The following is a 21,198-nucleotide window of genomic DNA, read 5'->3' on the forward strand; positions in this document are numbered from 1 at the left end:
CATATTTACAATTTATACAGAATCTTTTCTCCAATGCCAATGAGATATGATTTATTGCTAAGAAATACATTTTAATTAACTTTTAAACTCCTCAGATGAATTTCAAGAACCACAACAATCTATTAAGTTTGGAAAAGATATGACATTTGTGACGACCCCTCCATCCACTAGTTGTCCCTGCCTTTTCTGCTGCTGTTTTTCCTTTGCAGGAAGCAGGGTGGAGAGGTCGCCTGATTAGCTGATGACCCACACCTGGGCCCGGTGTGGGTCTCTCTTTAAAACGCTTCACTGCTTGTCTTTGCTTTCTCTCTGGTCTGGTCGGGCACGGCCGCTGCTGTTTGTATTTTGTTTGTTCTTTCCACACATTCATACATGCTCACACTACTGATTACTGACTTATCTTAGTTCATTATCTTTTGTAAATACATTTCCTTTTGTTATACCGTCATCCTCGTCTCGTCTCCCTCCTTGTCGCTGCCTATGAGCCGGGCTGTGACACATTTAAGGCTTTTACTTTTTTATTTGACAGGAGCTGATTGTTATATACATGGAATCATTCAAACATGTCTTTCCAGATCTGTTTTACCCAGACTGTGAAAAACAAAGTTTTATTAACCTCAACCTCAAAAGAGAGGCTGCAGCCCACCACCTGGTGGACACATATTATCATTGCTGCTTTGTCACAGAGGCTTAGAAGACAAACAAAAAAACTATTTAAGTCCAGATCCAATGGCAACTTAATTATCTTCTTTGCCTGCCAGCTGGTGCAACATACTATTCCTTTGAGTTGAATAAAAAGTAATTACACAATTTCAACACTTTTATTTTGAAACTACTACTTCTTTAACATAAGACATTTTATGCGAAGCTCTTGTAGTTGGTGTCTCATTTCTACACTGCTTTAGGCTCATTTGTTCAGACCATAACCAGGTGATGGTTATTAATACAGATTTGCGAGCTTGATCATTGCTATTGGCGTCCATGTTTTTTTTTAAAGATTTTTTGGGGGTTCTAGTGGCCTTTATTCAGAGGGTAGACACAAAGGTTGTAGAGAGAGCGATTGGGGATAATATGCAGCAAAGGGCCACAGGCCAGGACTCAAACCTGTGATCGCTGTAGCATCAGTACATGGGCTGCTTGCTTTAACCACTGTGCCACCCAGGGGCCCAGGCTTTCATGGTTTAACCACATGGCAAATAATCCGCGCAGAAAATGTTTTGTCTCTTTCAAGTATGGACAACAAAGGACAACAGAGACTCAGCTACAATCAACAGCATTTGCTTTATTGCATTTCTATGGGAAGGGATTAGTGCAACGCTAAAGGGTCCAGTTAATTCATTTTAGGAAAGGCATACAGTATTTTGACCAATGCATTACAAAGTGTCTTTGCTTTTCATTTCAGTTTTGACTATGCTTGCACTTGAAGAAGAAACAGTGGAATGATCCTGTATTTCCAAATGTTGACCTCCATCTCAACCAAATGTAGTGTTGTTCCAGGCCACATTGGCTGCATCCATGTCCACAAAGTTAACATAAATCCTAAAATAGGCACAAATAGAAATAGGTTAACGAAGGCTGAAATTAGGAATCAACCGTTATGCAACACACTGCAGCATCTGAGGCTGTGGATTTCTGACATTGTGTTACAATTGTGATCACTTTATAAAGAGTAAATGTCCTGGCTGATGTGTGTAGTTGATACCTGTCAGGAGAAATGCCCAAGTGTTTGTTGAGCAGTCCACACAGGAGTTTAGAGTACTGCTTATTGTGAGCACCGCTGATCTTGCCGATGCTGTGGAGGGAGCAGACTGCACAGGGGTCTCCCTTTCCTCCAAACATCATCATTTGGTCAGGGTTGACGTGCACAGCAATGTACTGTAGACATAAGACATACAAAAGGGGAGTCAGCCAAAACCGAGAGGATCTGTATGGACGAGTGTCAGGGTAAACAATGAAAAAACTGCAACAAATTGTGGTGAAAGCCTTACTTATTTTGAATTAAGATACACATTTTGCTAGTGCAACCTGGCACTAAAGAAAGCAAAACAAAACAAAAGTAAATTTTTAGTGATTTACTATACATCACTGCTTGATACCTTCATTGACCCTTCATTATTTGTCACTTGCATTTCATTTTGGTTTACTTGTTTCTCCTTCTGGTGTTCATGGGCCTATTGTGACTCACCAGAATACATTCAAGGTCATTTGATCTTTTGGGCTTTGCAGCAAAAACCATTCAATAATTTCTTGATTACAAAAAAAAAGAAAAAAAAGGGAGATTATGTGCCACAATGAAGCAATGTGAAGATAGTTGACGGCTCCCCCCCCTTTTGTACAAATTAAATGTTACTGACCTCGTATTTAATCATTTACATGTATCTATAATATTTTACAAAAACTTGCTGTTTACAGGTTAACAGCACACAGACTGAGTTAAAATTTTTACATAATGCGCCATTAGACTTCCTACTGTAGCAGCATATTGTAGAAGACTTTGCGATTTAATGTCACTAAAACCATGCTTCATACACAGGCTGGCAGAAGCCGATATCATTTCATACAGTCGGCGCATGTGATTAGGAAGGCTCTTGAATTGTGATGGGTTAGTGTGAATAAACCCGGTCGGGCCTACCTGTGCAGGTTTGCCCATCGCTTTAGCCAATTCCTCCGTGGCCTCGGACAGCAGAGCTGCAGGCACGTCGCCTTTTGCGACGTTGGTATTCACCGTGAACATCGGCATGATGAGAGACGATGATGCTTTTCTTCCAACTCTAGACTGCTGCACACACGAAGACAGGAAACAATCCTTTCTTCTTTTCTACACAAACACAAAGTCGCAAGTTGACAACAGCGTCCCCGTGCGACTAGAAAGTTACATTGTAGTAAACCTATTTTCTTTTTCTTTCAACGCACAACATGCCCACAAGCAATATCATGACTTTTTTCTACCTTGCAAATGTTCTATATTGTTTGCATCTTTCTATGATTAATTGTCACTTCTTTGCATTTTTTCTTCTAAATTCAGTATATGCAGTCCTTTTCATGATTTGGTTGCCTTGACATGTGTTTTGTACATTGTGGTCATTTGTTACTTCATATTGGTCCCATCTACAATGTGCTTCATTTGCTGGACTATCTTTCTATTTTTTTAAATTATGGATGGATGGATGGATGGATGGATGGATGGATGGATGGATGGATGGATGGATGGATGGATTTAAATTCTGTAGAGACTTTGTGTAATTATTGTGGTTATATTACTTGATTTTTTTTGTTTTTTGTTATTGTTTTTTTTACATATAATATATTATATGGGATATATTATATGAGATATTCTTCTTACCATTTAAAAATAAACATAGGGTTGTTTTAACTCAGCAATGTTTCTTTAAGCCTTCTGACTTTGTGGTAATTTCATATGTATACACTTGTATTTCTTTTTCAAATCATTTTAGATATTTTCTGTTATCTAGGAATACATAGTCTGATTAATACAGATAGCTACAATTCTACATGGGCTATATCTGGAAAAATCTGCCCTCTTTTTTTCTTTTTCTTATTTTTCCTTTGTTGTCCTGAAGCTGTACCGAGTCTTCAGTTTGGTTATTCTGAACCTTCTTGTTTATTGGGACTTATTTTTATGTTTTATTCTTTTCTTTCATTTTTTTAGACCTTCTATGTTTATTTGTGGTCACTTTGTACGTATTGTTGTATTTGGTGTAATTCTTGCCATTTACAATGAATATTGCATCTAATTTCCATTTGTATATGCCTTACTTCTGTTGCTATGTCTCATAATGGTTGAGTTTGCATTTCTTCATTTAATTACGTTAGATTGTATTTAGCAGATGCTTTTATCCAGAGTGACAAACAAAAGGAGGGATGCAGTCTAGCCAAAAAGTAGAGGAAGACTTATAATATGCCAAAAGCGCAATCTCTAAAGGAAAAAGGTAATTAAAAGTGGACCCAAAAACAGTCAAAGAGCACGGCTAGTGAATCACCTTAAACAAAGAAGTATAAAGGAGAATTGGGTTAGATTTTGTTAGTTCTGGCAGTAAGAGAAGATCAAAAGATATGTCTTCAAGAGCTTCTTAAAGATGGAGAGGAGCAGTCTGTGAGAACTGTCTGGAGTGAGAGGTCCTTGTGTATGGGGATACCACTGCCAAATGGTTTTCCTGTAAGGAGCACATTGAGTGACCTAGAGTGTATGATTGAGTTGAAGTTGTTGGGAACCGACCCAGATATCACTCTGCGGGACTGCAGAATTGATTTACCGTATTTTCGCGACCATAAGGCGCAACTTTTTTTTTTTTTTTTTTTTTAAATGTGCCGGGCGCCTTAAGAAACGGTGCGCCGTGTCTATTACCTGAATTACGGTAATGTAAGGCCGGCCACCATGAGAACTGTAAAAAGAGAAGGGGGCGGGTGAAGCCCCCGTGAGTTGCGACGTGAATGAGACCATCCACTGAGCTGTTTAATGCGGAAACAGATGATGAAAACTTTTAAGGATTTGCTTGATGTGTAAAATACAACCAAACTAAGTTTTGCTCCGCTCTATTTAAATAAGCACACTTGTGTGTGCGTGTTCTGCAGCGCGTGTGTTTTGCATGTCAGAACCGAGGATGCACCTGCCGTGGGTTTGCGGGTCCGATCGCCGCATCCCGGGGCAGATCCGGCTGAAGTGCCGGTGCTCTTACCCCGGGAGTCCCTACTACAAGTCCATGTGGGCTCCTCCGGTCCCGGCCGGTCGGAAGCGGTCACTTTCCCCGGTTAAAGCCGCGGCTGCAGCAGCGCGGTGATGCGCGCTGCTGCAGCCGACTTCCTGGTTCCCAAAGCGGGTCCGATGACCTGGTTCCCGGCCGTTTTACGAGCAGAGATTTCTGGGGTCTGTCTCAGGTCAGATCAGCTTCACCCTCCGAAATTTGCAGCCAAATCTGTCGGTTATAAACCCGGTACCGGATCCCGACATGCGCGGGTGTTTTTCGCAGCGCGACACACACTTACTGGTTTATGTGGCGCTTGCCTGGCGCAGCTGATGGACAGAAACTGTATGGGGATTTTTAAAATAAAAACTTTGCATAAGACGTTTCCAGCCGGAGTCATTATAAGGGTGAATGAAAAGAGGGGGCTGGATGAAGGGATGATGATCAAGAAGCTGAGACAGGTCTGGAAATTCGGACTGGCAGCTGAATTAACGGAGCTCCTGTCGCATACAACCCGGTACCGGCTCCCCGACAGCGCGTGTGTGCGAGCGGGTCCAGCGCGGCGGTCCCGGGACCCGGGACCGCCGCGGAACCAGCGCGGGGGGGGGGGGGGGGCGGACCGGGACCCGGACCCGGGACCCGGTCCAGCGCGAGGGAGCAGACGGGGAGCGGGACCCGGGACCCGGGACCGCCGCGGTCGGGATTTTTAAAAGAAAAGCGTTCCCTAAAGAGACTTTTCCAGCCAGAGTGAAATGAAAAGGGCTGGATGGATGAGGAGATGATCAGTGGCTGAGACAGGTTTATGTGCAGCAACCCGGTGGTTTTTTTAAATTCTTTAATGCAGAAACAGAATATGAACCTTTGAAGGGTTTGATTGATGTGAAAAGTGAAATAAAATATCAAACTAAGTTTTGCTTCCGCTGTATTTTTAGCGCGTGTGTGTTCTGCAGCGTGCGTGTGTGCAGCTCCGTCTCCGTAGACGGCGCCTTTTGGGTCGGTGCGCCATATGTGTGTTTTAAAACCAAAAATGACACACAAAACTGAGGGTGCGCCTTTCCACACAGTGCGCCATATGGTCGCGAAAATACGGTAAGTTTGGTTCCAACTGGTAACCAGTGCCGGTTAATGAGCAATAGATTGACCCGAGGCCTATGAGGTTAGTTGAAAATAAGACATACCACCCTTTGTGGACTGTCTGTAGAAGTTTTGCAACACAAACTGGAATATCAACCAGGAGGGCACTGCAGTAGATGAGGGAGATAACCATGACCTGTACCAGAAATTGGGTTGCATAATTAGTCGAGCAGGGTCGGACTTTTTAAATAAGTACAATGTGAATCGGCATGACTGGTTATTTAGCGAGAAGTAGTTGGACATCCGTGTTGAGTCATTTGGCGAGAATAACAGGAAAAGCTGGGTATCATCGGCATAGTTGTGATGTGAGAAACTGTGCAAGAGGATGACCTTGCGCAATGAAGTTGTGAACAGAAGGGGCCCCTGCACCAAGCCATGAGAAACATATGTATACCAATGCATTGACACTGTAAATATATAGCAATATGATTCATTCCAAGATAGTGCTTTCCCTGTTGTGCCCATATCGGTGAGGACTGATTGCAGGTGATTAACTGTCAAAGGAATGCATTATTTCAAGTATGAGGAGGACTGAGGATTGACCTGCAGCTTTAGCTGCTCTCAAGTCTCTGTCAGAGATAGCAGAGTTGTTTCAGTGGGGTGACCTTTTGAAGCAAGAGGTTGTTCAGAGAGATGAACTCTGAGACCTGTTTGAAATATGTTCTCTTTTTACTTTAATTTTATTTTTGTGGCTCTAATGGTTTTAACTGACAGTGTATGGGAGAAGGGGCCACGAAGTGGAGTGGGAGAATACACACAACGGAGGACTGCAACTTCTGCATGTAGGACTTATTGCACTGAGTTAAACAGCACCCCTGAAAACCATTCTTTCATTGACTGTGGACTGGAAATGAAGTAACAAGACCACCTGAGCAGGACTGAAAGAGGGTTTTTTGACTTCAGGCTTTACCCATGCCTGTTTCCTTGTGGTTGTTTGTTGTTTTTTGCTCCTGGTGGTCCAGTTTTTGTTGTGCAACATCTCTGTAGAAATTTTGTGGCTTCTCATTTTCTTTTCTTTTCCTTTTTTTCTTAATTTATCATTTTCTTTTGGGATCCCTTTTTGTTCATGGTGTGTCTTTTTGTGACTCTTTTACTCTACACAGATTCTTTTGCATTTGATTTTGGGTATTAATATACTGATTTTGAAATCATCTATTACACTATTTATTGTTATTATTGTGGTGTTGTATTTAATTTACTTTCAATCTATTTTATGTCCTGTTTAGGTTTTCTTTCTCTCTCGGTTTTAGAAATACACAATATGACCAGAGGTCGCAATAGGAGCTCTAGTCCAGTACATTGTGTATTTCTTTTTAACCCCTTGCGATTATCTACTACTTATATTTAGGTGTTGAACCATTTATCTTTGCTGATCTTTGCTATAAGATAAGATAAGATAAGATAAGATAATCCTTTATTTCTCCCTCAATGGGGAAACTCACTTTGCACATGTATATATTATTCGTTTTTCGGGTTTAGTATTTCTTTTGTACATTGCTCATTTTTTATATTGCTCTTTTTAATTATTTAGCTATTTATTGGTTATTTTTTTTAGGATATACTTTTTTTATACCTTTTCCTACTTTCGTGTATATTTTGTAAAAACTGTTGAGCGTGTGTTTGCTGCTGCACAAGTGAATTTCTCCTCTGGGGGATCAATAAAGTTTATTCTATTCTATTCTATTCTATTCTATTCTTCTTTGTTCAGCAGCAGTACACTTAACACACACATGCAGGGGAGGGATAAAAAAGTGAAAAGTAAAAAATATACATAATTACGCTATTGGAGACTGTTGACCAGGAGCGGCAAAAGAATGGAGAATTGTAACATTTTTTTCCTTCAATCATAAAGGGGAGGTGGAAGATCATTCTGGCAAGTGAAATATTTGAACAATGTAGAGCCAACAAAGGACACTTGGAATACTGGGATTGCATGGATCTGTCTCCAATGTCTATCTGTGCACACATTTCAGCCATTGCAGGCATATACAGACAGAAAACAGGGTGGTAAAAGTAAATTGAGTGCTGTTGCTTATTTACTTATGCCTAATAACATTGCAACAAAGTAAGTAAGATGAAATTTCAATTCAATTTACTGTAAACTGTACGCACAAGCAAATATGTTGGCACGTACATTTTTTATGTGTACTGATAATGTTAAAATTGCTTTGTTTAAAGCCTGTTGTACTTCACTGTACACTGCCCACCTGTAGTGCAGCTACAGTAAGGCTAAGTTTAATAAGCTACGGGTGGCATACAATGATGCACTTAGAATTATTTTGAAGCTCCCTAGGTGGACGAGTGCCAGTCAGTTGTTTGTGCACAGTGGTGTTTCTACCTTAGACGCTGTCCTTAGGAATCTCATGTATAATTTTATGGCAAGGCTGAATGACTCAAAAAATGAAATTATTATGGCTTTAACCATGCCCAAAAAGAGCAGTACTAGGTTCTTTTCTAGTTTTTGGAGGCATTGGAGAGGGTGTTTGTATATTTTTTAGGTATGTTCTTATTCTGTCCTTTGTTGTTTTGTCTACTGTTGTTGTTGTTGTCTCTTTTATTGTATTTATATGGACCTATTTGAGTCTGAAATAAAGATTGAATTGAATTTCTGCGTGCTGTCAAATCACGGTTGAGCCTGTGTGTTTTCTACAGTCGTTCATAGTAGGGTAATTACGGTACTGGGCATGCGCAGTGGCGTCCAGCATCATAAGCAGCGCTGGAGCTGGCGGAGAGGAAAACAGTGGCAGCAGGAGGCAGCAGAAGTTGGACAGCGCTGCCTTTTGTCGCCTTTCCCCTGCGCTCACGACCAGCCAAGCTCCCCTGCGATCCGCCAAATTATCCTGCGCGTCTTCGTTTTACGACTGAAAAGTTACTCATCTAGATTTCATCAGAGAAAAGGTGCGTATATAGCGCTGAATTAGCAGGGCTGCTAGCAGTTTGTAATGTCACAGACAGGCTGCTCCTCCTCTTATTCTCAAACCTTTACAGCAGGTCTGTTAACGCCACAAGTTTAACTACAAACTCACCTGGATGACACTGCTGCTCTGATATGTTTAAAAACTACACCATTATGGTTCAAGCCTTTTAAATGCGCGAGAAAAGTGGAGTGATTATAAATGCCAAGTCTTGCCATTAAGGTTATTGATTGATGAAAGACGCACAATTTTGCGGACAGGCGTATGTTTTTATTTATTCTAATAAAATATTTATTATATATTTATTAATATTTTATTATTTTAGATTTTATTTTATTTTTTATATATATTTTGATATTTTATTTTATTTAAGTTCTGGTATCTTATGGTTGACACAGTGCTCGGCAGACCCTCAGATGTCCGAGCCTCTGCTGAAGATGATGGAGGACTCGGTGAGCAGCTTCGAGACGCATCTAACGGCCGTCATGGACAGCCTGGTCCGCGCCTCCGTGTGCGAGGTGTCCAAACTCTTCCAGGAGACGGTGAACGACTACCTGGTGGAGCTGACGCTCAACAGGAAGGAGAACGAGGCTCTGCGGCTGCGGCTCAAGCTCACGGAGAGCAAGCTGAGGACGGAGCGCAAGTACGGGCTGGGCTGGGCGGCCAGCCGCCGCAGCGCCGGGCTGGCGGAGGAGGAACCCGGGGGACGCGGCAAGCGCAAAGTTGACACGGCCCGTGAGTGGAGGGAATCAGGCTGATTTATGGTCCTGCGTTACATCGACGCAGAGACCTCGGCGTAGGGTACGCGGCGACGCGCACCGTACGGTGCGCGTCGCCGCGTACCCTACGCCGTAGGCTCTGCGTCGGTCTATAATCCTGCAGTTTTCATAACCCAACCGTTTGATTGTATTCATATACATATATTTATATTAGTATTTCATCAGAGAAATGGGTGTTTTTCAGTGCAGACATGGCTTATGTTGAAGACACACATGTTTTGTTGGAACCATCTGGCAAGAGCTGATCTCTCTCTCTCTCTCTCCCTCCCTCCCTTCTTCTCTTCCTCCTCCGCCTCCCTCCTCCTCATGATGGCTCCCTCTGTCCTTCACCTCCCCCTCTCTCTCTCCTTTCTACACTGCATTCTGTCCCTCCCACTCCTCTGTGCTTTTTCTCCCTCCCTCCCTCCCTCCCTCCCTCCCTCCCTCCCTTCCTGCCTTGCTCCTTTCCCTCCCCCCACCTCCTTCGATCTCTCTCCAACTCTCCCTCCTCCCCTTCCTGCTCCGCACTCTTGTTCGCCTTCTCTCCTCCTTCCTCTCTCTCTCTCTCCCTGCCCCCACCTCCTCCTACACTGTTCTCTCCTTCATCACGTTGGATGCACACACACACACACACACACACACACACACACACACATACACATGCACTCCCCCACCTCCTTTCCTCTCCCGCTTTTCTCCACCGCCGCCACCTTCCATAATTACACACTCCCTCTACACTTCTCCCCTCTCTGTCTCTCCCTTCCCTCTTTCCACCTCTTCGTCCTACCCCCTTATGTCACTCTCCTTCAACATTTCTCTCAACAAACTCACTTCTTCCTCTCCTCTTCTTTTCTGTCACACATTTTCTCTCCCACCCACTCCCTCGTGTGTCCCACACCCCCTCTCCTCCATCGTTCATCATTCTCACTCCTCCTCCTCCCCTGTTTGCTTCCTCGTCTCCTTCTCTACAACCTCCCTGCTACTCCTGTTCCCATCTGGCTTTCCATCTCCATCAATTTCCTTCTCCGCACCTCCCACCTCTCAACCATCTTCTGTCCTTCATCTTTCTCTCCTTGCCTTCCAATCATCTCCTCCCACTTATCTGTCTCCCCCTCATATTTCATCTACTTTGCCCTCTGTCTCTCCACCTCCCACCCACCCTCCCTCCCTTCATCGCCCTCCCTTCTCTACAGGAGGCAAGTCAAAAAAGGGCCCAACAGCAGCCTGTGGCAAAAGCTGGCCTGGAGGAGTGTGGGAGGAAAGTGGAGGAGGAGGTGGTGGCGGCAGTGGCAGTGGGGGAGGAGGAGGAGGAGGAGGAGGAGGAGGAGGAGGAAGTGGCGGAGCTCTGGGCATGGTAGCAGGAGGTGGAGGAAGAGGGGGTAACGAGGCCAACTACCTCATCCCGCTCCCCCGGGATGAAGAAGATGAGGGAGGGATGGTGGAGGATGAGGAAGGGGAGGGCGGCCTCAGCGGCGAGGGGGAGGAGACGGCCAACATCAAAGAGGAGGTGAGGGAGACGGTCTTTCTCAGAGGAGGAGTAGGAGGAGAAAGTGGCACAGCATCTCTCTGCTGCTCAGCAGCCTCACGTAGAAATGTAGACACAAACAGAGTCACCCTGAGAGATTAGCCCGCATCTTTCAGGCACCTAATCACGTCAAACATCTAGTGGATGAAGAGAAACCTACTGATTTGATATTAAGTTTTCAGAGGAGCCCATTGAGTGGAGGTCTTCACATCTCAAGTACAGCAAGCTTTTACGTAAAAAATACTTGTGGTGGAGGTGAAAAGCTTTTCACTTTTTTTCAGTACGTAACCAAGTGGCAGGACACGGATCCACCCTTCACTTCTCTCCCCATCTGAATATTCAGAACATGCAGATTAGCCTCCTTGTATGTCTTTCAAAGTTTGTTCACCAAGTGGCTTTCAAGAAGTTTTAATCTGTCACGTAGTTTCATAGATTTATTTTTAGGCTTATTGTAAACATATAAATCAGTACAATGACGTGAAAACGTTTGCTCTGAATAAAGCTGTTCTGATTTTAGAAAATGATTTAGTTAATAATGACACATTATCACATTATTAGTAATAGTAGGATTAGTTTCATCTAACATACAATTTTTCTAAAAAGAATAAAACATTAAATAAGCCACAGTGGCATTTTGTATTCAGCATTTAACTGAATTTATCAATGAAATGTCTCCTGGGTAACAGGAGCCTAAAAACTATTAATCCACTGCTGTCCTGGAGAGGGCGTCTTTTCACACCCACTGTGGTCATAAAGTTCAGACTTTGCCTTCATCAGTGTGGAGAATGAGATGTTGATTTCACAACTTTTAAACCTGAATTTTATGGTGCAGCACCTTGTGGAGGACTTTATTTCTTCTATTTATCAGTTTTTCCTCTACTTGTGCAATACTCAAGGATTAAAGTTGATAGATTTCCATCTGTATTTAAACAGATATCTAATGAAAAATTTAAGGGGGTGTATTATTGGCAACTGGTAAATTGATTCTCACTAAGATAAGATAAGATCATCTTTTATTACTCCCTCAATGGGGAAACTCACATGTTAACTACCTATTTAAATTAAATGGTAGTTAAAAAAAATAAATTAAAAATCCCTTTTTTGGGGGGCATAGCCCACTTTTCTGATGATAATATAAAGCAGTTATACCAGTGAAAATGCCTGCTCTTTTTGTTATTAATGGCACCCCATCTTTTTTTTAACACTGTTAATATAAAATTGATTATTTTGTGAAGTCTGTGATGTTGTTTTAATCGGCTACGCCCGTCTTTCAGAACTTTCTCTCCAGTGGCTGACAGCCCAGGCTGCGCCAGCAACCAGTTTAGAGTTTCGCTGTAGCTCTTGGCTTGTTTGTTTTAATAGCAACAAGCATGTATCATTGGCCTGTTTTTAATAAATAAAAAAACAAAACAACACATAACTCTCTTTGGAGGAGGATGGAAGGAAGATTAACAGATACTTTGGATTGTGATGACACAACCAACCAGATGATAAGGTAGCCAGAGCAACTCCAGACTTTTCTTTTCCTCGCCCTTCTGTAAGGTCCAGTAGTGTTTTGCCTCTTGGGGGATCAAAATTATAGCCTAAAAAAGTAGACTATTGTTTGTTGCTGTCTAATGCGCACTCTAATGATAATACAGTCCTTTTAATATCACAGACCTGTGGGTGTCAGGAGGTCGAGGGCTGGCAGTAACAGCCCAGTAAGACTAGGCCCTGTAGCTGTGTCACTTATTAACTAAAACAGCTGATGTTATGTGTCAGCAGATTCATGATAAACCAAACTGAAAGCAAATTGATGCATGAACAGACTGCATGATGTCATGCAGTCTGTTCATGGCATGTCCACATTTATATTTTCTTTCCACACGTAGGCCTTAACTCTTAACTGTGTTTTGACATAGATTAACTATGTAGTGGTATTTATGCATCATTTGTGTGTCCAGCTGCCACTGTGGCACTTAACTGAGATGTTGTTTCAACATTTATAGCCCATGAATACAATGACAGTCCTTTTTAAAAAGGACTATAGATTTTATTGAATATATTTTAATTGAATTGTGTAAAGCAATACAAAAAAAAAACAACAAAGAGTTGTCACTGTTACAATACTTCTGGCCTGAATTATTTAAATACAGTGTAGGTCAAAATCTTTTTCCAAAATTTGGGCTACATTAGAAAAAAGCAACCATGCTTGGTTTCGGCAGGGTGGTACTGAAAAATAATGATGCTCAGCAGCGAAAAGAGCAACTCTTTTCTGTTCCACCTCATTTTTCATAAATACCTAAAAGAAGTGAGCACAAAAAGGCTGCTATTAAACACAATGAGCAGCTTATGGTTTGACCTGGGGGGAAAAAAGTCCAATATCAAGACTTTTGTTGCCACCTCTGTCTGAATACTGTCTAATACTTTACTGTTTAAAGTGAAAGATACAACCAGGCCTGCTCTCAGTAGCTAACGGACAATAATAACATGTGCAATAACCATATGTGCAATAACCATATGTGCAATAATCATATGTGCAATATCCATGCAATACCTGTCTACCTCACACTCATTCTACCTGCTTTTTTGCACTGTTTTTCTTCCTTTGCACTATTTTTTTATCTTATATTTTTATCTTTTTATCTCCACTGCAATGTGTATATACTGTCCATATTTTGAAATTATATATATCTTTTACTTTTTTACCTTTTTACCCCCTTCCCCGCATGCGTGTGTGTGTTAAGTGTACTGCTGCTAACACGTGAGTTTCTCCATTGAGGGAGTAATAAAGGACTATCTTATCTTATCTTATCTTATCTTATCTTATAGTACACAGGGGTGTCCAAACATGTGCATGCCCACTGTAGGTTTATGTGGGTATGCTTATGATTTACAAGCACTCTTAGCTGCAAATATCAGCTTCATCCTGGACTGATTTCTTATGCTCCCTGACTCTGTGTTTCTGTGTGCAGTTTATCCAAACGGAGGGCTATCAGCCGGCCTCTCTGCGGCTGATTAAGGAGGCCTTGAAGATGGAACCATCCAACCAAAGCCTCCGCCTTGGCTCCAGAGCCCAGAGTGAAGGTAATGAGCCCAAGACTCACTGACTTAGCAACAGCAAGTTAGTGAAATGTTGAGGGACCAATGGTTTTAAAAATAAGTGGAAATGATTGATCACACAGACTCTCTCCCCTCTGTGAACACTCAGCAGACCTGTCAGATCATCCTCCGACTCTTCCTGCCGGACAGAAAGCAGAAGAGGGCTGGGAGGTGAGCTCCACCGCACCGTCGGGAGGAGGCATGACCATGGACGAGCTGCGAGGACTGGAGTCTGCACTGAGAGCGGAGAGAGGCCGCGAACAGGCTTCGCAGCAAGACGTGGAGAGGCGAGGGAGCGAGGCCAGCTCACCCCCGAAGTACATCGGTCTTGATGGGATGGAGCAGGAAGGAGAGGTGGAGCCTCGGCCGCCCACTCTGCAGAGAGAGGAGCAGGTAGCGCCGGGAAGAGTGAAGGATGGAGCATGGGCAGGAGGGGTCGGGGTGGTGGAACTGAGGGTGGGCTGGTCAAAGAAGCTGAGAGACGGCGACCCGGCGGCGGCGAGGCCTGCGGAGGAGGCGGCGGAGCAGGCGGAGTCGGAGCCGCTGTCCCAGCCGTCTGCTCCGGGCAGCGTCAGCGAGAGCGCGGGGGAAGAGGAGACCGGTGGGGACCTGCTCAGCTTCTGCCCGCAATGTGGGGGAGGCTTCGCTTCCGCGTCCGAGCTGGAGGAGCACCCCTGCCCGCTAGGCGGCGTTCATTTACAAAGCGGTGGAGGGGAGGACGGCCTTTTCCCCTGCGCTCATTGCGGCAACACGTTCAGCCACGCGTGGGCCCTGAAGAACCACGAGTGCGCCTGCGCCGCCGAGCGGCCGCACTGCTGCGAGATCTGCGGGAAGCGCTTCACGCACTCGCGCTCGCTGGAGCGGCATCACCTGGTGCACACGGGCGAGAGGCCGCACCGCTGCCCGCAGTGCGGCCGCAGCTTCAGCCGCCTGGGCAACCTGGAGCGGCACCAGCGGATCCACACGGGGGAGCGTCCGTACGGGTGCGAGGCGTGTGGGAAGCGCTTCAGCCGCGTGGAGTACTTGAAGAGACACCAGCTCCTGCACAACAGCGAGAAGGCGGCGCTCCTGTGCTCCAACTGCGGGAGGAGCTTCAGCGACGTGGAGCAGCTGAAGAACCACCAGTGCTTTTAGAAGGTCCTCCTTCAAACCTGCTTGAACTCGAGACAGCTGGGGGATTGCAGAATGTGGCTCATGAATGTGACTGATACACTGTGTTTTTGTCAGTGATTATCTCTTAAGAATAAGAAGCACACGTGTGGGGAAAAGTTTACTTGGAAAGAAACTAAATGTAAATGTTTCTGTATAGGAAGAAAAAGAAAAGTCTCAGTCTTTTTCATTTTTTTTATTTTTTTGTCTATGTGAAAAACCTAGACTTATTTATTACTATGACATTGTGCACTTTTATCAGTATAGCAATAATGAACTAATGTTGAAGACTTTGTGTTCCTTCTGACACTATATTTGACAGTTTTGTATGTTTGTTTGTATTTTGTATGTATGTGTTTTGGTCACTGTTAAAAAAAATAAACATTTCAGTTCAATCATTAATTTTTTTCCCCTTTTTTTTTACTCTTGATAAGATGCCCAAATCAAAATTTGTTGAAGGTCATTTCCATCATGAATGTTTGTTCCCAGTCACGAAGACTCTCTTACAGAGATTTAAAAAAGTGTTGTGTGCTTTGTATGAATTTGGTTGCATAATAACTAAATCTTGTACTTATTAAAGTGTTTGTGGAGCTCTTGCCACAGAGGAATGGGGGAATGCACAGCAAAGGGCCAGTATCTGGGAGCTGGACCAGCTGCACAGGGGGTGTAGTGTCTGTTTATGGGGCACCTTCTCAACCAAGTGAGCTAGCCATCTCCAGCATCTCTGCAAATGTTTGCTTAACCAAAAATTATTTATACTTTAGGCTGGAATCTCTTCGGATTGTCTTCGGTGCTGTTAGGATTGTTCTTTCACATTGCAGCATCTTTGGAGAATGATGCTCTCACATCCTTAGGAAGGTCACAATAAAAGGATGGACAGCAGTGAGCCTATCAGGTTCAAAGAGTGTACCCCCAGCGATCACATACACGTCTCTAGTGCTTATTTTCTCAACCCGTGTTTTGCTCCCATGTTGCCCTGGTGTCTCGGTTTTCTCACTGTAGCACACAGTGGTGGACAGTAACGGAGTAAATTTACTTGAGTACTGTACTTAAGTACATATCCAGAGGATTTGTACTTTACTTGAGTATTAGATTTCTTTGGTACTTATTACTCTTACTTGAATACATTTCCAAGACAAATATTTTTACTTTTACTCGAGTAAATTTCTAGGAAGGCTGAAAAGTACTCGTTACTTTCAGGTCTGCTCTTTTTTCTTCTTCCCTAAAGCTGGTTTCAAAGAGTTAATTCTCAGAAACAAGAGTTGAAAGATCCTTAAATTAATTTAGAAAAAATATAGTAATTTACTGATGTGGAAAATAAGAAATTTACTCTTACTCTTACTTTTAATTAAAGTAAATTTAAAAGCATTTACTTTTGGATATTTAAGTACCTTTAAAAGCAAGTACTTTTCTACTCTTACTCGAGTAATATTTTGACTGAGCTACTTTTACTTGTAACGGAGTAAATTTTGACCAGTAGTATTTGTACTCTTACTCAAGTACTGGGGTCGAGTACTCTGTCCACCTCTGGTAGCACAATCTTTGTCATGGTGGGATGGCCCTTGGTCTGGATCAGGGGTGGGAAACTGATTCTCGAGGGCTGCCGTCCTGCATTAACACACCTGATTCAGATTAATGGTCTTTACCAGCTTGTCATCAAGGTCTGCACATTTGTTTCAGGGTGTGATGAAACAGAAAAACATCTAAAACATGCAGTGCAGTGGACCTGGACGACCAGAGTTGCCCACCCCTGGTCTAGATGGTCCTTCTATAGCCATTAAGAATTTGACAGGTTCTTCATTTCATTTGGATGTACAAATCTGAAGGTCTTCTTTTATGCACTTTACTGCTTTAATGTCAGCTTATTGATATACAATTCAGTGCTTTATTACAGCATTGATCACATCCCAACGTCATGTGATGCAACTTGAGATCTTAATTATGAGTGGACAAAGATAATTGCAGTGTTCAGACAAAATGCCAGCAATATTTGGATAATAGGGTTTCACTTTGTGTCTACCTGTGATCTATTTGGTCACTTTTCCTCATCAGGCTGTATGTGATTTATTTTTTTCTTCTGGCCTTTCTCTTTTTGAAGAAGTGACTTTGCTGGCAGAGTAAAGTGCTGTGCAAAGAAACCACAATGATACAGGGTCGCAAAGCAGTACTTTACTTTGTAGAGCTGGCATATTGGCTGATGTTCACTCCCTATGATACCTTGTGGTGGAGTGTTACAATAGAAAAAAAATCAATACACCTTGACAAGTCAGCACAAATCTCTCCAGAGACATTTCTGTAAAACCACATACGAAGCAGCAGAGATCCAGTGGAGAACAGAGCCATCTTTCTCTGAGAGTTCTTTAAAAAACAACAAGCTGACCACAGGGTGCATCTGCTGTCATAAATAAGGGTTCCAAGCTCCTCTTAGAAACTTGAAAAGTGATGAACTGGTAGTCTGACTGTGGAGGCTTGGGGTGGATGTAAATAAGCTTCGCTGGTGCAGTCCCTCAAGTGAGGGATTACAGAGGTTTAGAAGTGACAGCTGCTTAATGAATGTTAAAACACACCACAATGTTTGAAAAAATATAGTAAAATGATACCCTGTAAAGGTCCAACCAATGCATCCCACAATGCATCCTGAAAAGTAGCGTATAGGCTTACGTTTTAATCTATGTGACAGCAATAGTATAATGACTATTGCCGAAAAAATAGAGATATGGGAGCCGTATTGAAGATCGTATTTATCCACTGGCATCCGTGGAGTGTATTTGGAAATTCTGTTTGAAAAATGGAAATATTAAATACCAAACTAATAATGAAATGCTAAGGCATAGACATTTTTTTCTTCTCTATTTTTAGCAGTGAGATGAGAAAAGTGGATTTACAAGATGCCTTTCTTAATAATATGAAGAAATACTGCTGACACGGTCTCACAATTAACCATTTTATTGGTGGATATTTTATTTTATTTTACATGTTACAAACCCACTATTCATTGTTGATGCTGTAATGTACATGAAGAATAGAGGGGAAAAGTTAAATAAACATTAAACCTCAAAAGAAACCTTTTCTTTTCCACTCTTACTTTCATTTGAAAGTGGAAAAGTTTTGACTTTTTTTTTAATGATTTTTTTAATGTAGCATTTTCAAAAGACAAATTAAAATGATTCAAACTCAACAGACAACTTAGTTATTGTATCTTGGATGATAAAACACTCATTAATCAATTAAAGCAGTAGAAAGTTTTGAAGAAGCATCATGAAACTAAAAGCCTTTTTGTCTGACAGTTTCCATCAAACAGACTGATTTGAATGGCCAGCCTTTCTGCCAGAATACCTTCCAAGGTCTCCAAAGGCATTCGCCTCACATCATAGCCTCGTACTGCTGCCTTCGCTTTTACATTAACAGGCACAATCTCCTCTCCACTATTGGGGTCATTCCTTCCAACGGCAGCATATGTGGGGAAAAACTGTTGCTCAGATTTGGGCAGGTCAGATCTGTACGCGGGGCAACAGTAGGCAGACCACATATACTCAGGAACAGAAACTCTGTTATTAATCCAGCGGGCCTCGGCAGACTTGTAAGGCATGACCCCGGTGACCACGTACATGAATCCCTCGCAAAAGGTCTTGTATTTTCTCAAAACCTCATTCTCCAGAACGTTCCAGGGCCCGGAGTTGGAGCCTTTGTGCTGTGGGACGACGTTTGTCAGCGTGAACGTGGCCTTCCGGTTCTCCGCTGTCCTCTGGTGCAAGCTGGGATTGAGATGACCTTTGGTGAAGCTGGAGTTCCTGTAGTCGTCGAGCACCGCCTGGCTTTCAACCACATTTTGGTCAACATGTTTGCTGAAGGGTTTCATCTCTGGGCTGGCATGGGAGAAAGCCAACTGAAAAAAGCAGATGAGTTCATTAGGAAGCTAAAATGGACATTTTGACTGCTTGTTGTTCATACTTTGTGTGGCTGCGGGAGCTTTTGATATTAACTATTTGGATACTGGCATAATGTTCTGTATTTTTGCTGAATGCCAAGACTTATCAAGAATACAATTATATAATGATTGTGGACTGATTGTTTTGACCCGTTTAAAAAAAATGATTAGAAATCAATATTTAGAGGAAAAACTGAAATCACAAGTGCACTGTCAGCTAATGTACTGACAGCCAGCTCCCCTCCCAATCACATGAGCTTTAGGGGACTCCCATTTTGGCTTGTTATCCAGTATATCTGCACAAAAACATACAAACAAAGACGGGCATGTCCAGATATGTGGGATAAATTCAGTAAAGTTGATGACACTGCAGTGTGCAAATCTCCCATTTGCAGCATGCAAAAATGAAAAGAAGATTTTTAGTGGGACAAGTTCTGGATAGTATTTTTGAGGAAAATGAGGGAGGGAACACAGAGCAGCGTAGCGATGCGGATGAGCCGGTTTCTGAGGAGGAAGACCATGTGGAGTATCATCCAAAAGACACAGACACATTTGATGAGTTTTAAAAAAGAAGTCACCGGTGGTGAAGCTGCTCTCCCTGAAAGTCCAAAAATGGTAAGAACTGTTGGAGCTCAGTACCTCATGAAGTACATGGCAGGGCAGCTGCTGCAAATGTCATCAAAATGACCTCTGGAATCATAAGGTTTGCTGTGACCAGAGACAGTGACATCAAGACATGTTTCAAGCTATTTAAGCATTTGTCACTAAAAAGAGTCATCATTGTTATGACAAACCTGACCTTGCAAATCTATATTTTGTGTCATGACTTGTTCTGCTTTTCATTTTTGTTTCTATTAAAGTCCTATTGCTACAAAAAATACTTTTTAGTATTTTTCTTGAAGTAAATATATATATTGACCCGTAACACAAGAGAGGTTACTACAGTTGATAATATTAAAATGAAAAATAAATAATACCTTTTATTTATTTATAGGATAATCTTGAGGTCCATTTACATTATTTTATTGAAATCAATGGGTATACTCACAAAAGAACAGCCCACAGGTCCACACCAAAAATACTCAAACCGAAAAAGTATAACCAAGAGATGAGAAACAAACTGGATGACAGATAAATGTTTTTAGTGTATTTTACAGCTGATTTAAGACATGGGTCAACATAAGAGATGGTAACAGAAAGCTAATACAAAAGGAAGGAAACTGCAAACAGTAAGTCAGAAGCTTTTTCATAAGGTTTTGTAATTCCTGTTTATCAAACAATAAATGAAACTTAGACAAGAAAAAAGATAAAGTACCGTATGAAATTGCATTTTTGCGTTCACAGTTTGGTGGAAACTGCTTCTGGTTACACACAAAACCTCCCACACACTTCTAGTTTCTTTATCAAATATTCTATTTTTGCTTTTGTGTAGACCTTTAAACCTTTAAAAACTGTATAAAAGTTACACGACTGCACTTTCTGCTAAAACTCATGATAAAATACACAACTATTCTTCTAAACTCATAGATGTATTAGTCTGTTGTAAAAAAAAAAATAAAGAAGAAGAAGAAAATGTAGTCCTCTGCCCTTTTAAGAGAATACATGAGACATCAAATGATATCATAATATTATCTACATTCATTAGTATGTGAGGCTCTTGGTCATTGACCTCTTTTATTACTTACCTGAGCTTCATACATCCAGGTAGGCTGAGGCCGCTTCCCATCTGCAGAACTTAGTCTGTACGCAGAGAACAAAGGAGTGCGATGCTGACGGTGATACAGAGTGGCAAAGTGGTACTGGTTTTTGTAGCGCTGGCATATTGGCTGGAAACCTGCTGCATTGATCCGTGTTACTGGAGGGATTTCATCGTAGAAGAAGCCGAGGCAGTTGGAGAAGTCCTTACCAACCTCTCCGATGACCAGGACACTTAACCAGAGCAGGAGGAAGAACAGAGCTTCAATGGAGGCCTGCAGGGAGTTTCTTTGAGGCATCCCGTGAAAGA

General features: G+C 42.4%; 3 protein-coding genes across 3 annotated transcripts; 1 reads left to right on the plus strand and 2 right to left on the minus strand.

Moving 5' to 3' along the window:
* Positions 1–1,262: 1,262 nt before the first annotated feature.
* mif (macrophage migration inhibitory factor) lies at positions 1,263–2,828 on the minus strand. The gene is made up of 3 exons (XM_061726289.1): positions 2,633–2,828; positions 1,703–1,875; positions 1,263–1,539 (listed from the first exon to the last, which is right to left on the minus strand). The coding sequence occupies exons 1-3, from the start codon at positions 2,738–2,740 to the stop codon at positions 1,473–1,475; spliced, it is 348 nt and encodes a 115-aa protein (XP_061582273.1). The 5' UTR covers positions 2,741–2,828; the 3' UTR covers positions 1,263–1,472.
* A 5,730-nt stretch (positions 2,829–8,558) lies between these two features.
* Positions 8,559–15,621, plus strand: si:dkeyp-121d2.7 (zinc finger protein 263). The gene is made up of 5 exons (XM_061726034.1): positions 8,559–8,735; positions 9,151–9,487; positions 10,704–11,017; positions 13,990–14,101; positions 14,226–15,621. Exons 2-5 carry the CDS (start codon positions 9,169–9,171, stop codon positions 15,248–15,250), a joined length of 1,770 nt encoding a protein of 589 aa, XP_061582018.1. The 5' UTR covers positions 8,559–8,735; positions 9,151–9,168; the 3' UTR covers positions 15,251–15,621.
* A 2,703-nt stretch (positions 15,622–18,324) lies between these two features.
* On the minus strand, positions 18,325–21,187 carry LOC133447363 (endonuclease domain-containing 1 protein-like). The gene is made up of 2 exons (XM_061726036.1): positions 20,879–21,187; positions 18,325–19,151 (listed from the first exon to the last, which is right to left on the minus strand). Exons 1-2 carry the CDS (start codon positions 21,185–21,187, stop codon positions 18,522–18,524), a joined length of 939 nt encoding a protein of 312 aa, XP_061582020.1. The 3' UTR covers positions 18,325–18,521.
* Positions 21,188–21,198: the final 11 nt, after the last annotated feature.

This window comes from Cololabis saira, chromosome 7 (assembly GCF_033807715.1).
Source record: "Cololabis saira isolate AMF1-May2022 chromosome 7, fColSai1.1, whole genome shotgun sequence".
NCBI classification, from domain to species: domain Eukaryota; kingdom Metazoa; phylum Chordata; class Actinopteri; order Beloniformes; family Belonidae; genus Cololabis; species Cololabis saira.

What these genes read in the sequence shown, in the direction of transcription:
- mif (XM_061726289.1), bottom strand. Translation starts at nt 2,740, where the DNA reads ATGCCGATGTTCACGGTGAATACCAACGTCGCAAAAGGCGACGTGCCT. An exon ending in CGATGGGCAAACCTGCACAG is followed by an intron (nt 1,876 to 2,632) that starts GTAGGCCCGACC and finishes TTATGTCTACAG; the next exon opens with TACATTGCTGTGCACGTCAA. An exon ending in TTGGGCATTTCTCCTGACAG is followed by an intron (nt 1,540 to 1,702) that starts GTATCAACTACA and finishes TGCCTATTTTAG; the next exon opens with GATTTATGTTAACTTTGTGG.
- si:dkeyp-121d2.7 (XM_061726034.1), top strand. Translation starts at nt 9,169, where the DNA reads ATGTCCGAGCCTCTGCTGAAGATGATGGAGGACTCGGTGAGCAGCTTC. An exon ending in CGGCCAACATCAAAGAGGAG is followed by an intron (nt 11,018 to 13,989) that starts GTGAGGGAGACG and finishes TTCTGTGTGCAG; the next exon opens with TTTATCCAAACGGAGGGCTA. An exon ending in CTCCAGAGCCCAGAGTGAAG is followed by an intron (nt 14,102 to 14,225) that starts GTAATGAGCCCA and finishes GTGAACACTCAG; the next exon opens with CAGACCTGTCAGATCATCCT.
- LOC133447363 (XM_061726036.1), bottom strand. Translation starts at nt 21,187, where the DNA reads ATGCCTCAAAGAAACTCCCTGCAGGCCTCCATTGAAGCTCTGTTCTTC. An exon ending in CCTGGATGTATGAAGCTCAG is followed by an intron (nt 19,152 to 20,878) that starts GTAAGTAATAAA and finishes TGCTTTTTTCAG; the next exon opens with TTGGCTTTCTCCCATGCCAG.